Source organism: Schistocerca cancellata, chromosome 6, assembly GCF_023864275.1.
Source record: "Schistocerca cancellata isolate TAMUIC-IGC-003103 chromosome 6, iqSchCanc2.1, whole genome shotgun sequence".
NCBI classification, from domain to species: domain Eukaryota; kingdom Metazoa; phylum Arthropoda; class Insecta; order Orthoptera; family Acrididae; genus Schistocerca; species Schistocerca cancellata.
This window is the reverse complement of record NC_064631.1, coordinates 124143504-124160879: the sequence shown is the minus strand read 5'-3', so window position 1 is coordinate 124160879 and position 17376 is coordinate 124143504. Positions and strand designations below refer to the sequence as shown.

Sequence of the window (17376 nt, the reverse complement as noted above, 5' to 3'; positions counted from 1 at the left end):
TCTCTCGCAGCCCACACTATACGGCACACCGAATTATTCAGAAGTTTCATCCATGTCTATACGCACGAAAAGCAACATAGCAGCCGTGCCACAAGTCAATAATCAACCTTCTTATTTGTCACCGCTCTACCTCGTATTTGCTCAGTTTTCATTCTTACAAGTAAGCTCTCTCATGGCACAGTTGGATGCAAATAAATTAAAACATTTATGTTCTTGAAATGTATGAAGTTACTGACATTTATCATTTAACATGATGAATATATCAAAATAATATAAAGAAAAATTATTCACACAGGATGTTCGGAAATTCCCGTTACAGACTTCTAGGACTTATACGGGGGAGTGAAGACATAATACAGGGTGATTCAAAAAGAATACCACAACTTTAAAAATGTGCATTTAATGAAAGAAACATAATATAACCTTCTGTCATACATCATTACAAAGAGTATTTCAAAAGGTTTTTTTTTCACTCAAAAACAAGTTCAGATATGTTCAGTATGGCCCCCTCCAGACACTCGAGCAATATCAACCCGATACTCCAACTCGTTCCACACTCTCTGTAGCATATCAGGCGTAACAGTTTGGATAGCTGCTGTTATTTCTCGTTTCAAATCATCAATGGTGGCTGGGAGAGGTGGCCGAAACACCATATCCTTAACATACCCCCATAAGAAAAAATCGCAGGGGGTAAGATCAGGGCTTCTTGGAGGCCAGTGATGAAGTGCTCTGTCACGGGCTGCCTGGCGGCCGATCCATCGCCTCGGGTAGTTGACGTTCAGGTAGTTCCGGACAGATAAGTGCCAATGTGGTGGCGCTCCATCCTGCTGAAATATGAATTGTTGTGCTTCTTGTTCGAGCTGAGGGAACAGCCAATTCTCTAACATCTCCAGATACTGAGCTACATTTTCAACACTCGTTCTCGGCCGTCCAGAACTTTTACCTTTGCACAAACACCCATTCTCTGTAAACTGTTTATACCAACGTTTAATACACCACCTATCAGGAGGTTTAACACCATACTTCGTTCGAAATGCACGCTGAACAACTGTCGCCGATTCACTTCTGCCGTACTCAATAACACAAAAAGCTTTCTGTTGAGCGGTCGCCATCTTAGCATCAACTGACGCTGACGCCTAGTAAACAGCGCCTCAAGCGAACAAATGTACAACTAAATGAAACTTTATAGCTCCCTTAATCCGCCGACAGATAGTGCTTAGCTCTGCCTTTTGTCGTTGCAGAGTTTTAAATTCCTAAAGTTGTGGTATTCTTTATTCTTTTTGAATCACCCTGTATTTTGAATTGGAACCCAGGTTGCGGTACGTTATGTTTCCGTGCTACAACCATTTGAAAACACGTTGGTAACACGACCACCATTTACAAGTGACTGATTTGGCGTGATTCATTATATAACTTGGTTTACAATTACACTCATTATAGCCAAAGCAATTCCTTCAAAATTCTATTCAAATTGCTGCTGTGCAGCTTCTTCCAATTCGGGAGTGCGGCGTCTCCTTGGAGCACAACTGTCACACCTACACCTACTGTCGGTGGAGGTATCCGTTTCTCGAAGCCATTGCGTAATTGTGGCAAAAAGGGTATTCGATGGAGTCATATGTTGTCGAGAACGATCTTGATAAAGGCGACGAGCAGATTTTTCATTAACGTGAACTTTGCCGTACAGATGATGATGAGGTCCCATACTCCGAAGAGCGTAAGGGAACGATGCAGGAGACCCGCATCGCCGACTAGGGAACGTCGTAGCGGAGGTGGTTTGCCATTGTCTTCCTCCGACCGTAATGGAATGAAATGATGATGATGATGATGAAAACAACACAACAACACCCAGTCATCTCGAGGCAGGGAAAATCCCTGACCCCGTCCGGAATAGAACCCGGGACCCCGTGAGCACGAAGCGAGAACGCTACCCCAAGACAACGAGTTGCGGATGCCATACCGAAGGATCATGTCGGTGTATTCTGCAAACTTGTACTCAGCCATGTTGCTCTAACACTCACTGACACGTGAATGAGGTTGTTACCAGGTCAAATGACATTAGCCAGTCCCGCGCATCCACCCTCCACGTTGACTACCCTGTTGCATACCTACCTATCAAACATGTTTTTAAACAGTTGCAGCACGGAAACAGGACGTTTCCGGACATGGGTTCCTATTCAAAATATTATGAACTCATTCGCCTCTACAGCTCCAACAAGTCTGTAACGGGAATTTCCAAACAACCTGTATAGGCTCCTTACAGCTATAATTTAACAGTGCTGCTAGTTGCGGAGTAGTGGTACTAGCAGTAAGAGTAGTTTTGGTTAAATTGTAGAGTTAGGTTGTTCAGCCAATAAAAATTGCGGTGTTCATGTGAAGTGTCTCATAATTGTTGCCTTTACACACGCAAGCATGGACCTGTTATCAAGTCATCGTCAACGTACAGCAGCTGACAGTTACACCAGATTCGCCAGTGACGTACTGGGTTTCTGTTGCAGCTGATGTGGTATCAGGACAACCTGATGCTGGACCCCACGGAGCGCCGCTCCATGGAGACACGTGGCAACAAACACACGCTGACCATCCGAGACGTGCAGGCCACCGACTTCGGCAACTACAGCTGTGTCGCGGAAAACTCCCTCGGCCGCGCAAAGAAGTACATGGAACTCTCGGGTGAGTCTCTCTACTTGTTGTCCGACATACTTACTCGTTTTGCCCTAGTTACATTACATCCTATGCTTAAATATGTCCTGAGATGAAGTATACTTGTTTACTCCCAAGGGACTCGATATCCTGAATACTTTGTTTCGTCCACGAACAAGGCAAATGAGAGCTCAGCCTTACGTTAAATGCCAATACTTCCCGTTTTCGTCAGACCCAAATTAGACATACGGTAAAATGTAAACATTGTGTCAAGTCATGCATATCCACTTATTATAGCAAGTAAATATCTATCACTGGTATGGTCTAACAAATTTTCTGTCTTTATACTTACTGAAAAATATTGTAAGTGAAGAAGCAGTTTTACCTTTGGAATAATTCTATATGGCTATTTAAAAGAACTTTTTTCATATTGCCACATGAGCTGTGATCAGATAAACTTTTATTATTGTGCAACTAGTTTCGACTTTTTTTCATCCCCTGGCAAACTGAACAGCTCAAAGCGGTATCAACCACGTCTGTGATTACAAAGTATGCTAACCAAACGGTTTACACTGTCTTAGCAAATGAGCCTGGTGTGCGACATGACACCATTCAACACCGAAACACAAGTGAAATTGGACTCAATGTGCCGTCTTTTTATGTACCAGGTAAGGAATGTAGAACCAATGTGTATAACGTGTAGCATTGAAGTTCACAGGCTCAGTATAAATCTGTTTTAATAGCTATATTACGTACAGTTTTAATATATATTACAAGGGCTATTGTTTTTTTTTTACCTCAGATCGGCCGCGAGATTAAAATCACAGTGAAAATTCTGTGAAGCTTTTTGCAGATGTGTTGCTCGTCTGTCGCGTCACGTCGCACTTTCCAGTTCTGAGCACCTGGACGTCTAGGGCCATAGCATCTTCCGTAAAGTATGAAACGCCTGCTGATGAGTTATGTCTGATTTTGTGCAGCCAACGTAACATAAGTGTCACGCATTTATTTCTTCATAACAGTATCATGCATTTGAAAAAATATGGAGATTGACTGCAGCAAAATAACTTTTTATTTAAGAGATTTTTTGTGGGTTATATAAAAAATATCTCTTATCGAAACTGTGGAACAGAAAAAAAGTTTAAAAGCGTTCCATTCTAATGGAAATACCGTAATATCTTGTCGTCATAAAATTAGCCTATTCATTTTCTGTAGTTCAACATAAGTGAAATTCAACTATCGTTGTTGATGGTTCAAAGGGGTTCCTCTCCTTAAGTCACAACTGTTACGAAATTAAACAGAAAAAACAGAAAGCTGTATGCATGCCGCGTTTGTTGTGTCTTGACAGAAAACAAACGTAAACATACTTTTATCAGTAATATTTTATTCGTTTAATAAAGAATACGAAAGACTTCGTGTATCAATTAATTACTGTGGATAAATTACAAAGATTAACCTTTTATCCTGTGCCCACCGCATCCCGGTCTTCTTGTGGCCGTTTATTCTCGTGACCACCGCTGCCAGCAGCCGTGCACAGAGGCTACATTCCTGCTAAGTGTTTATGCAATATCGCAAAAGTAACATCCAGATTGTCGTAGACCTATCACACGACCCCGTTCAAACTCAGCGAACCGTTCATAATGGCGACTTCTTCGTCTTAAAGGCATTCTTGACTAACATCAGCTCGTACGTCCATTCTCAAAGGTAATCAACGCTTTCTACCGTTACAGCCCGTATTTGAAGCGAACGTGATTTGCATCCTCGTAGTGGCGCTACTAGGGCAACTCTTATGCGAATAGCCCGAAATTTGAATAGAGGTCATCATTCAGATCCAGGTGCACGCCTACCTACTTTCGTTTATCTTCTAGTTTGTGGAATTTTTTTTCTCGCCAGTGTAAAATTTCGCGTGAGAAACGGAAGCTACCTTGCAGCTGTAGCAAGAATAAGGGAGATCTCAACGCATCTCTCTCTACTGACATAACTCTATTTAAAGCATAATTTCTGAACGAAATTGTTGAGCTTCTGCTGAAGCTGATAAGCGTTGCAGTAATTCAGTTTCCTTGATAACTATTGCAGTGTTACAAATACGCACGCCTGAAATAATGGTTAACATCTAGTCATAGTTAGAAATGTGCATATTTTGTTACTTATTCGCCCTACATAGGCTTTCTTTTAGCGGCCTACCCTAGTTATCTCAAAGCACATGAATGAACTGAAGAAATGTTTGCAAAGTAAGACAAGTGTGGACTGTTGAAACGCCCATGGACTCCGACGGAAGACAGGTGACTGTGAACACTTCAGGACGGGCAGGCGAGAATTACTTTTGCTGTGGTAGAATATTAACAAGACATTGATTAACTGTTAGTCAGGCGGAAAGACTGATGAAGTACGATTATAAAAGGCGCTCTCGATGTATCTCCTTTTACGCTAAATTGATCGAAAGAGCCGGGAGAAAGCAATCGGCACAATGGCAGCTGTTGTCAGACGTAGGAGACGCTCTTTTCGTTTTTGGGCTCCAAGAAGTCAGTTTGTTATTTGTCACTGAGAGGCGTACCGACCACAACACCTTTGAGACTTCCGTTCAGCGTCAAGCTAGACAGCAGGTACTAGGGCAACAGGTTCTGGCAACAACAATGAATTATTCGCGCGTACCATTCGGGAATCTAGTTAACTTTCATAGCTCGGCTGGACAGCAGCTTCAGTGGTAAATGAATGAAATATTGTCGCTCGCTTCGCCAGACACTTCCGTTCCATCGACCGCTCGATGGCTTTGGGCTAGACACATCGAGTCGATTGCCGTCGGATAGCTCCGACCGCTATCCCTGCCAAGGAACATTACCATAAAGTCGATAGCAGAGTGCCCTGGCTGCGAAGAGGATTTTCCAACGACCGGAGTAATATATTTTCCAGTCGACCGGAGCCTTACGATGGCAGCCATATTCTGGATGTATTCGGAGAGCCTAGTAAAAGTTTCGTGCTACCGTTCTTTCACGACTTTGCGGTACGAACATATTCATGTCAGTAATTTCTTATGTGTCTCAACATTTTTAATTAAAAGTAATACAGTGACTGTTACTACATTTCTGTAGGTGGATTAAGAGATATGTTAGGGGAATATGACCAAAATAATCTTTCAATGATATGGTTCTTTAGCAAGACACTTCGCTTGCCCTGACTCTACTTCATGTAGAGTGCTTTATCTGAAAACTACCTTGAGCAGTTAAACAGAGAACTGACTCGTGGCGATAACGTATTAGACCTTCTGGCAACAAACAGATCCGAACTATTTGAAACAGTTAACGCAGAACAGGGAATCAGCGATTATAAAGCGATGATTTCAGCCGTAAATAGAAATATTAAAAAAGGTAGGAAGATTTTTTTGTTTAGCAAAAGTGACAAAAAGCAGATTACAGAGTACCTGACGGCTCAACACAAAAGTTTTGTCTCAAGTACAGATAGTGTTGAGGATCAGTGGACAAAGTTCAAAACGATCGTACAATATGCGTTAGATGAGTATATGCCAAGCAAGATCGTAAGAGATGGAAAAGAGCCACCGTGGTACAACAAACGACTTAGAAAACTGCTGCGGAAGCAAAAGGAACTTCACAGCAAACATAAACGTAGTCAAAGCCTTGCAGACAAACAAAAATTGCACGAAGCGAAAGATAGTTTGATGAGGGCTATGCGAGAGGCGTTCAATGAATTCGAAAGTAAAGTTCTATATACTAACTTGGCAGAAAATCCTAAGAAATTTTGGTCTTATGTCAAAGCGGTAGGTGGATCAAAATAAAATGTCCAGACACTCTGTGAGCAAGATGGTACTGAAACAGAGGATGACAGACTAAAGGCCGAAATACTAAATGTCTTTTTCCAAAGCTTTTTCACAAAGGAAGACTGCACTGTAGTTCCTTCTCTAGATTGTCGTACAGATGACAAAATGGTAAATATCGAAATAGATGACAGAGGGATAGAGAAACAATTAAAATCGCTCAAAAGAGGAAAGGCCGCTGGACCTGATGGGATACAAGTTCGATTTTACACAGAGTACGCGAAGGAACTTGCCCCCCTTCTTGCAGCGGTGTACCGTAGGTCTCTAGAAGAGCGTTCCCAAGGATTCGAAAAGGGCACAGGTCATCCCCGTTTTCTAGATGGGACGTCGAACAGAAGTGCAGAACTATATACCAATATCTCTAACGTCGATCAGTTGTAGAATTTTGGGACACGTATTACGTTCGAGTATAATGACTTTTCTGGAGACTAGAAATCTACTCTGTAGGAATCAGCATGGGTTTCGAAAAAGACGGTCGTGTGAAACCCAGCTCGCGCTACTCGTCCACGAGACTCAGAGGGCCATAGACACGGGTTCACAGGTAGATGCAGTGTTTCTTGACTTCCGCAAGGCCTTCGATACAGTTCCCCACAGTCGTTTAATGAACACAGTAAGAGCATACAGACTATAGACCAATTGTATGACTTGATTGAAGAGTTCTTAGATAACAGAACGCAGCATGTCATTCTCAATGGAGAGAAGTCTTCCGAAGTAAGAGTGATTTCAGGTGTGCCGCAGGGGAGTGTCATAGCACCGTTGCTATTCAGAATATACATAAATGACCTTGTGGATGACATCGGAAGTTCACTGAGGCTTTTTGCAGATGATGCTGTGGTGTATCGAGAGGTTGTAGCAATGGAAAATTGTACTGAAATGCAGGAGGATCTGCAGCGAATTGACGCATAGTGCAGGGAATGGCAATTGAATCTCAATGTAGACAAGTGTAATGTGCTGCGAATACATAGAAAGATAGATCCCTTATCATTTAGCTACAAAATTGCAGGTTAACAATTGGAAGCAGTTAATTTCATAAATTATCTGGGAGTACGCATTAGGAGTGATTTAAAATGGAATGATCATATGAAGTTGATCGTTGGTAAAGCAGATGCCAGACTGAGATTCATTGGAAGAATCCTGCGGAAATGCAATCCGAAAACAAAGGAAATAGGTTACAGTACGCTTGTTCTCCCACTGCTTGAATACTGCTCAGCAGTGTGGGATCCATACCAGATAGGGTTGATAGAAGAGATAGAGAAGATCCAACGGAGAGCAGCGCGCTTCGTTACAGGATCATTTAGTAATCGCGAAAGCGTTACGGAGATGATAGATAAACTCCAGTGGAAGACGCTACAGGAGAGACGCTCAGTAGCTCGGTACGGGTTTTTGTTAAAGTTTCGAGAACATACCTTCACCGAAGAGCCAAGCAGTATATTGCTCCCTACTACGTATATCTCGCGAAGAGACCTTGAGGATAAAATCAGAGAGATTACAACCCACACAGAAGCGTACCGACAATCCTTCTTTACACGAACAATACGAGATTGGAATAGAAGGGAGAACCGATAGCGGTACTCAAGGTACCCTCCGCCACAAACCGTCAGATGGCTTGCGGAGTATGGATGTAGACGTAGATGTAGATGTGAGTCTACTCAAGCACTGGGTATTTATAAACGATATTGAAGAAAGCCCGACAAATGTTCTATAAAATCACTTCTCTAGACATAAGAAAAGGATATGGATACATTTGAATGATGGTCAAAATCAAGAATATTTTTTCTTCAGGAAAAGTGAGTGAGGTAGAACAATGACGTTGACAGCATTTTTAAGGCAGACATTACTTCAGCACACATCCCAATGGTCTCTGTGGTGATATGTTAGTGTTGTTAGAAAATGTATGGAAAGCATGTATGGGTGTTGCAGGGAAGTAATGCTGACGACCAATTGTGAAAAAATCAATACGTTGAGTCGTTTCTGAGTTTTTAGCATTGAAGTTAGGCAATCGTGTCGCAGGTTTCTCATTATACCACAACAAATTTAACCAATTCCTGGAGAGGTATTCGCAGAAGTTTTCATAGCTACTTCCTACTCATGTGTAATGAATGTAGTTGATGGAGAATGACAGTAATTTGTTTCACATGGAAAAGCCGCGGGGGCTTCAGTATAAGGTGGAGTAGCCACTATTGCCACGAATTCTTGTAACATTTTGGTGACCGTCGAATCCTGGTGGGAAGACAGAGCGCGTTCGCGGTAACTCATGATTAGGGCCCGACTTTTAATTATCTAAAAAACAGTGAAATATGCAAGCATTTATGATCTAAAATTTACATAAATATGACCTTAAAAAATAAAGTATGACTTAATAGAAGTTTATTTAAAGCATTCTTCTATGTTTATTTAATTTTTTAACCAGAATAAAGTAATACAAAATTCACTTCTCAAAATATTGTAAGTATAGTTCTTTCTTTCTGTAGGGTTTGTGGCCAATTTGCACCTATTTTTTGAATGTCTGAATGTTTTATTTTCTAAACACAAAGTACAGTGAAAAGATCATCTATCGAAAGAGTAAAACAATGTTTTTATTTCTACATAGTATTTAAAGCGTTTTACATTATTTAATACCGTATGTCAATCTTCAGTATCTGCAAAGTTGCACTGGATCACAAGGTGCATTTTCAGGTTTTCCATAGTCAAAGATCTACGGTTGTCGTTGAGGGTAGTTTTGTACCTGGAAAAGCTCCTCTCCACTTTACAAGACGTCACTGGAGCGTACTTAAAGGCAGTCAGGTCACTGGAGTTCAGCTTAGTTTCAGTATCTTCAAATGTTGCAGCATTCCCTGATAGACTGTCACTAATTTTGCACATTGTAGAAAACCCAGCATTCCGTTGGAGAACACTCTGCAATTTGGTTTCCACTTTGTCAGCCAGATGACCACGAGTTCGACCCAACTCACTCTGCACATCGGCAACTCTGTGCAACACATGTGCAAGGCAAGTGGCGTACACCACATTGGGGTAGAGAATCTGAAGCCATTTGGCTGCTTTAGCCATATATGAAGCACCATCTGTTACAAGCAGCAAAGCGTTGTCTTTTTTCACATCATCCGGCCAAAGTAGCTGCATAGAGTAGTCAAACAAAATAGCAATCGGCGAATTGCTTACTCTATCGAGAGCTTCACACGTTAGTAGGAATATATCTCCAGGGACATCAACTTTTAGAACACCAACAACAACATTTACAATATATCGCCCACTAATATCCGTAGTTTCATCTATCGACAGCCAGATCTTTTGCTCAGCAATAGTAATTCGTATTTTGTTGAGCACATCATTGTAGCACACGGATAAATGATTCTCAGTGCAGATTCATCTGGAACTGGATGTGTTGTGTACTTCTCCAAGAACCGTCTGAAGCGTGGATTCTTCAGCTTTTCCAATGGGATGTTGAAGGACACCATCATCTCACACAAATCCTTGCAAAATTATTGTACAGTTGACTATTGACCTGTCTGTTCAAATAACAGCGTTTGCCTGCTGTTATTTTCTGCACTTCATTTCACACAGCTGTTGTGTTTAGCGGTATTAGAGTGTTGTTGCACATTAAAGCGCTTTTCTGCACTAACTTTAACTTCACACAGTTTACAAAATAATGTTTTCCCATCCGTACTAAAGAACTTCTTTCCAAATTTTCGAACATATCGTCGGAGCTTCACGCTGTCGGAGCACTTTGCTTTAGGCATGTTGAACAAGGCAAAGGCTGTATTCAAACTGGTTACTGGGAACACATGTGCGGCTGCGATGATTATTACGCAGAAGCCGCCTTTATTGACTCTGAGAGCGTATTGTCGAATCTGCGCAACAATGTATTATGTTCGCGAAACGACTGTTGTGGTACACCGATTTTCTGCTACAGTCCTGAGAAATAGAGCTGTGTACTAATTTATCTGTTTATCTTTATATATAGAACGTTAAATATTGTCTCATGAGCAACATATTCATTTTCTTATTCGTGTGTCGCGTAAGATACGAGAAAAACGGTATATGCATTTTTGGCAAAAGTTAGCCGCAATATGACCAATTACTAAAATTTGTTGAAATATGAGCTTATATGCACAATCAAAATACATTTTTCGACACTACAATGCCTAGATTTGTGTATAAATTGTTCTAAAATTCACCCCATAGTTCAGAAAAAAATATGACTTGTCATTAAAATCCGGGCCCTACTCATGATCGTATGGTGTCATTTGACCGCAGTGCAGTTTCGGGTTATAATTTTCCCTGGATCTGGATGATTCGGGATGATAATATCGTACGATACGCTGTAGAATAAATGCAACTGTAGATCTTCTTTAAAGAATCGATACTTATGAACGCAGTGTCTTCTTATTTTGTACCGCTCACACCTCCTAAATTCTTTTCGCTCTAAAGAGAACTGCAATTTACGTATAAATCTGCATGTGTTTGTGACTGCGTATGTATTTGTGTTGCAGCTAAGTGTGTGTGTGTGTGTGTGTGTGTGTGTGCATTTGTCAATACATCGGGAGCAGCGCGTACGTCAATACGTGTTTCAATATGTACCGACACTATCACCAAAATAATTGGACGTCGGCTGATGGAACGGCCGACCGTACCCATCTGTCGATGATTAATGAACGCCACGGCGTATCGTATTATGCTGCTCGTGTAGACGTCATGTTGATGTATGCCCGGTGTTCGGCAGTGGTCCTAGTAGGGGCTCCGGCGACAATAATAACTCTCGCTTAGCGTGCGCTCCCGTTGGCAGTGGCATTTTTTTGGTTGCTCCCGTGTACGGACTTCCGACAATGTCCGGGGTTCGTTCCGTTAACTAGCCTCCGAGGAATGCTACCGAGGGGTAGCGGGAGCACGGAGGGGGAGGGGGAGAGGGGGGAATGACTGCAGTCACGAAATGATTAACGGTCCGCACGTCATCAGTCACTCCGATACAATCTGATCAAGAATTTGAAAGAGTGCCTTTGTGTAGGCCGACGTCGACCGTTAATGAAAAGTAACAGAAAATGTAAAAGACGCTGCTGCTAACATTTAGATAGCTCTTGTTCGAATAGTGAAAAACAATTCATTACATGCTTGTCAAATGAAGGAATATGATCTGTTTACTCTCTGCGAGGTGAAAATATTCGATTATCAAACAGAGAAAATAGTGTTACACTCTAAAGAAAATGGCGGACACGTAAATAGATTACTTCCTGAATTAGTTATTCATTCTTTCGCTTCGTCTGTTAACTAGGACCGGAAATTTTGAAGTCACTGTTCTCGAACTCTACTCGGCAGTCAAAGAAAGTCGTCAACGCCTCGTAATTTGTTGGCGACGGATTTTTGTCTCATCTGTGATATGGATATGTGATTTAAATGGTTGTACTTTCCTATTAGTTCAAGGATACCACGTGACGATAACGAAATGCTCTACAACATAAAATCGATCTGAAATGACAGCCTCTGAAGATGTGTGTTCGCTCACTGATGAACGAAAGGCTCGAGTTAATGCCGTTCTCTGCGTGGCAGAGGCTATAGGAATGACTGTTGGGGTTAAGGTGTGCAAAAGCAAAGACGAAAGTGCCTTTCGCATGATGTTTCGCTGCCAAGTAACATAGCTCGATGATACTTGGGTAATACATAGGAAAGACTCGTACAGTATGGTAGAGGAGGCAACTGAAAGAAATACTCGACGAGTCAAACAAATATGATACTTCCACTCAAAGACAATAACTGCACTTGAGTGTCTGTAAGGCCATCTTTATACAGGATGGATGTGAGACATAGGCTATTCAATGTAAAATGTCTAGCGAAAACTCTTTAAGGGGCTCCGGAAAGGCTCAAAATGATGAAAAGTTCAATTTTTACTTTTTTGCGTTTTCTGAATCTGCAGACTATTACCTTTTAATAGATATATAATTTATTCAATTCCGAAGACTACAATTATTTTTAATTTTTTTTTGAAATGTGTTCTACACGGGCGTGACCCACTGTGGCGCTGTTAAACTGCTGTCAAATGGTGTTATTATTAACGTCCGTGTTCATCAGGTACATTTTAGTGATGTGAGATAAAGTATGTGTTGTGGCTAACCTTTGATGGTTCAATATATATCGCTGGTGTGATTGTCGATTGTTTCATGTTTATTTACTCTGTCGTTATCTCGAAAATATTCGTAATTAATTCTGTTTCTTGAGTCTCTGTTTTGCTGAAGTATAATAATGAGTAAAAGTAAAGTTGCTGTTGCGACTTTCAATGATGGCAACATTGTAAGGTGCAAGGTATTTAGAAATATGGGAATGAAGATAGGTTCTAACATGGTACGAGCGATGCTTGCTTTAGACAAGGAACGCCTTCGGGCTGCAGACGGGGCTGTAAAGAGTCTAGAAATACAAGCAAGAGTAAACAGGAGGAGGAACAAGAGGAAGCTGGAGGAGGAGTTTGCAGAGGATGAAGATAATCCATCCTATGGACCTGGAATGCACTAAAAAGTTAATCCAATCTTTGTCGCTCGATTCCCAAAACTTTTATTTTCTCATACTAATTACATGTTTTCTAAGGAACTTCCAAACATATTTGTTTCAAACTTTCAGTAAATGTTACACAGTACCTTCTGCATGATTTAACACAGCCTTTTTCCTAAAAACTGTATATATTTGAATATATAAATAAAAAATTGCAAAAAAATCTGTGAATTTTCATTACAATTGAAAAAAATCATCTTTAATAACTGAACTAAAATTTTGTAAAATCCCTGTGTTAAGTTGTAGCCCATATTCCAATAAATAATCTGTAAAATGTTCAAATTCCTACCTCAAATATTTTGTGAGGAAAGATGTAATTTATAAGCGTTATTTTAACATTGCAAGTATAGGGCGTTCCGGAGCCCCTTAAGCTGACTAAATATCTAGTTTTATTTTATTTCTGCTACCAAGGTTGTGTTTGCCTGATGATTAAAATTCATTAACATAAATACCCCGTTATGACTTACTACTGATGTTTGCGACGCTTTCATGTGTACTGTTAGTATGACATACCACTACACGAAAGATACATAATTGCAGCAACTACTGGATGGTCCTTGATGCATGTGGGCGTGCTGTAATGTCTCCCCAATGCGACCCACATGCGCTAGATGAGATTTAAGTCGGGGGAACGGGCAGGTCACTCCATTGTCCCAATATCCTCTTGTCCCGTCTTCCATCTGCGATGTTCGATGCAGTCGCCCATTGTCAGCCATATAAATTAAGTCATGGGCTAATGCCTTTCTGAAAGGAAGCACATGGGGAAGGCACACAGTGTCAGAACAACGCAGACCGGTGAGTGTACCGTATTCAAAGATTTGGAGGCCACCCATGCAATATTATCCGTCCCCACACCTTAACACCTGGACCACCAAAACGATCATCTTCAACAATATTCCTGGGAGCATTACGTGTTCCCAGTTCCAACCAAATCTGAATCAGTATTCAGACTAAAATCGACCGCACATCTCGTTGGTTCAGTCCCACCCGTGCCCGAGGGAGGACTCGAACCTCCGACGGAGGAAGCCACACGGACCGTGACAGCCCGCCCCTCAGACCGCGCGGCTACCCCGCGGGCTATGGATCGTGAGACTGAGTGCGTTGCAGACTTGTTAAATGGGGCTGCAATTTACTAATGAATAAACCCTTACGATTAAGACATCCTTTAATTAAAATCATTAATAACTCTTTAGTTGATTTACCCGCACCAACAAATATTTCATTTTGATGAAATTTTGGATCCCTGCTAGGGTTATGCTTGGTAATTCAAATTGTAACTGGACTATTTTTAGCTATACATTATACATCAAATATTGAAATAGCATTTAGTAGTGTAGTGCACATCTGCCGAGACGTAAATAATGGTTGAATTATTCGAACCTTACATGCAAATGGAGCTTCTATATTTTTTATTTGTATTTATTTGCATGTAGGACGAGGAATTTACTATGGATCTTACATATACATACACACCTGAATAATTGGCACAGTAATTTTATTCTTAGTTATAGCAACTGCATTTATAGGATACGTTTTACCTTGAGGTCAAATATCATTTTGAGGTGCGACAGTAATTACTAATTTATTATCAGCAATCCCATATTTAGGAACAGATTTAGTTCAATGAGTGTGGGGAGGGTTTGCTGTTGATAACGCAACATTAAATCGATTCTTTACATTCCATTTTGTACTACCATTTATTATTGCTGCAATGGCAGCAATTCATTTATTTTTTCTCCACCAAACAGAGTCAAATAACACCTTAGGCCTAAATGGAGATATCGAAAAAATCCCATTTCACCCATACCTTACTTTCAAGGATTCTATTACATTTGTATTAACAACATCATTATTAATCATACTATGCTTGATTAATGCCCCCTCTGCTTGATCTGGGTCCTTTCTTCAGTGTTTCGCAATCTAGCGGTTATGTGGTGCGGTAACTGACGGCGATCGACCGACTCTTCTCCTTCTAGAAGCTGTTCGGAACGCTTCCCATTCACGTGAAACACGCTGTGACCAATATGAAATTCCTCGGCTACATTCGTATTTCACCCATCTTCCAGTTTCCCGGTGATTCATCCCCTTATGAAGTCATCTGAACCTGGTCTCCAGGCGTTGATGGAATGAAGAGCAACACCACACTGCACCGTCTTTCCGCTTTCCTCCAACTGCCTCGTGTCGCGGGTTCAGCCCCACTTCGCGGTGTGGCCATGCTGACCCCACGCTATGCGATGCTCAGCTTTCTTTGCATGACTGGGAGGCCTCTGGTAACACGCTCCCGCACTTTCATGCATTTCCCCCCGAGAAGTAAATATGTTATGTTACTTTATCCATTTTGTCCTTACATTTACCACCGGCTGCGATTATGTGAACACATACAGCTATTATAAAATTATTGACAACAGTCTGTAGGTCAACGTTCTCCATGTTGTCTCAAACAAAACGAAAATCATCCTGATGTCACACTAAGAATCTTTCTGTGCTTGCAGCGATCGTACATAGGATATTGTTGCATCTGATAAATTGCATATTTATTACCTTTACGTGTATTAGTATTTCATTGTGTTGCCGTAATCCGATGTAAGGTAGTTGGCATCTGTCAGTGAACGCGCCGGGCCGATAACGCCAACGATACAACTATGGGAGCTGCACTGCGTTGGCGCTTCGGCTGCGCAAAGCAGTGTGTATGCTACCTTTCAAGTAGTGAACTTCTTCAGGCCGAGTAATTTGTCTACATCAAGGAAAAAAGCAATATTCCGACCACAATTAATACTAGAAAGAGATTTATCACACGCTTAGAAACGCTGCAAACAATACTACATGAGAATTTCAGAACTTCTACATTTTTTTTCTTTATCTTTTTTGCGAGTTAAGTATTGACTTAATTGCAATAAAATGCTGATTATCCGAAGATTAGGAATGGCGAGGGCAAAGGAACACACGGGCAAAGATACGAATCTAGTGTTCTTCCTACTTGTGAATGTAGTGTGGCAGCCCTGTATCTTCAACAGAGGCTTTTTTATGGTGGAAGAGACAGGTGTATCGCGTTAGATTTTTCGCTTTGAAGTTTTCGAGACGTGAGGGTCTTCCGATCAAAGTACACTCCTGGAAATTGAAATAAGAACACCGTGAATTCATTGTCCCATGAAGGGGAAACTTTATTGACACATTCCTGGGGTCAGATACATCACACGATCACACTGACAGAACCACAGGCACATAGACACAGGCAACAGATCATGCACAATGTCGGCACTAGTACAGTGTATATCCACCTTTCGCACCAATGCAGGCTGCTATTCTCCCATGGAGACGATCGTAGAGATGCTGGATGTAGTCCTGTGGAACGGCTTGCCATGCCATTTCCACCTGGCGCCTAAGTTGGACCAGCGTTCGTGCTGGACGCGCAGACCGCGTGAGACGACGCTTCATCCAGTCAGAAACATGCTTAATGGGGGACAGATCCGGAGATCTTGCTGGCCAGGGTAGTTGACTTACACCTTCTAGAGCACGTTGGGTGGCACGGGATACATGCGGACGTGCATTGTCCTGTTGGAACAGCAAGTTCCCTTGCCGGTCTAGGAATGGTAGAACGATGGGTTCGATGACGGTTTGGATGTACCGTGCACTATTCAGTGTCCCCTCGACGATCACCAGTGGTGTACGGCCAGTGTAGGAGATCGCTCCCCACACCATGATGCCGGGTGTTGGCCCTGTGTGCCTCGGTCGTATGCAGTCCTGATTGTGGCGCTCACCTGCACGGCGCCAAACACGCATACGACCATCATTGGCACCAAGGCAGAAGCGACTCTCATCGCTGAAGACGACACGTCTCCATTCGTCCCTCCATTCACGCCTGTCGCGACACCACTGGAGGCAGGCTGCACGATGTTGGGGCGTGAGCGGAAGACGGCCTAACGGTGTGCGGGACCGTAGCCCAGCTTCATGGAGACGGTTGCGAATGGTCCTCGCCGATACCCCAGGAGCAACTGTGTCCCTAATTTGCTGGGAAGTGGCGGTGCGGTCCCCTACGGCACTGCGTAGGATCCTACGGTCTTGGCGTGCATTCGTGCGTCGCTGCGGTCCGGTCCCAGGTCGACGGGCACGTGCACCTTCCGCCGACCACTGGCGACAACATCGATGTACTGTGGAGACCTCACGCCCCACGTGTTGAGCAATTCGGCGGTACGTATACCTGGCCTCCCGCATGCCCACTATACGCCCTCGCTCAAAGTCCGTCAACTGCACATACGGTTCACGTCCACGCTGTCGCGGCATGCTACCACTGTTAAAGACTGCGATGGAGCTCCGTATGCCACGGCAAACTGGCTGACACTGACGGCGGCGGTGCACAAATGCTGCGCAGCTAGCGC

General features: G+C 42.3%; 1 protein-coding gene across 3 annotated transcripts in view; it reads left to right on the top strand.

The window, feature by feature from the left end:
* LOC126191384 (lachesin-like) overlaps nt 1-17376 on the top strand; it is a 945166-nt gene that overhangs the window by 840808 nt on the left and 86982 nt on the right. For all 3 annotated transcript variants that reach the window (XM_049932238.1, XM_049932237.1, XM_049932236.1), the window contains one exon: nt 2496-2670. In XM_049932238.1, coding sequence (XP_049788195.1) covers nt 2496-2670 — 175 coding nt within the window. The remainder of the gene's footprint in view (nt 1-2495; nt 2671-17376) is intronic.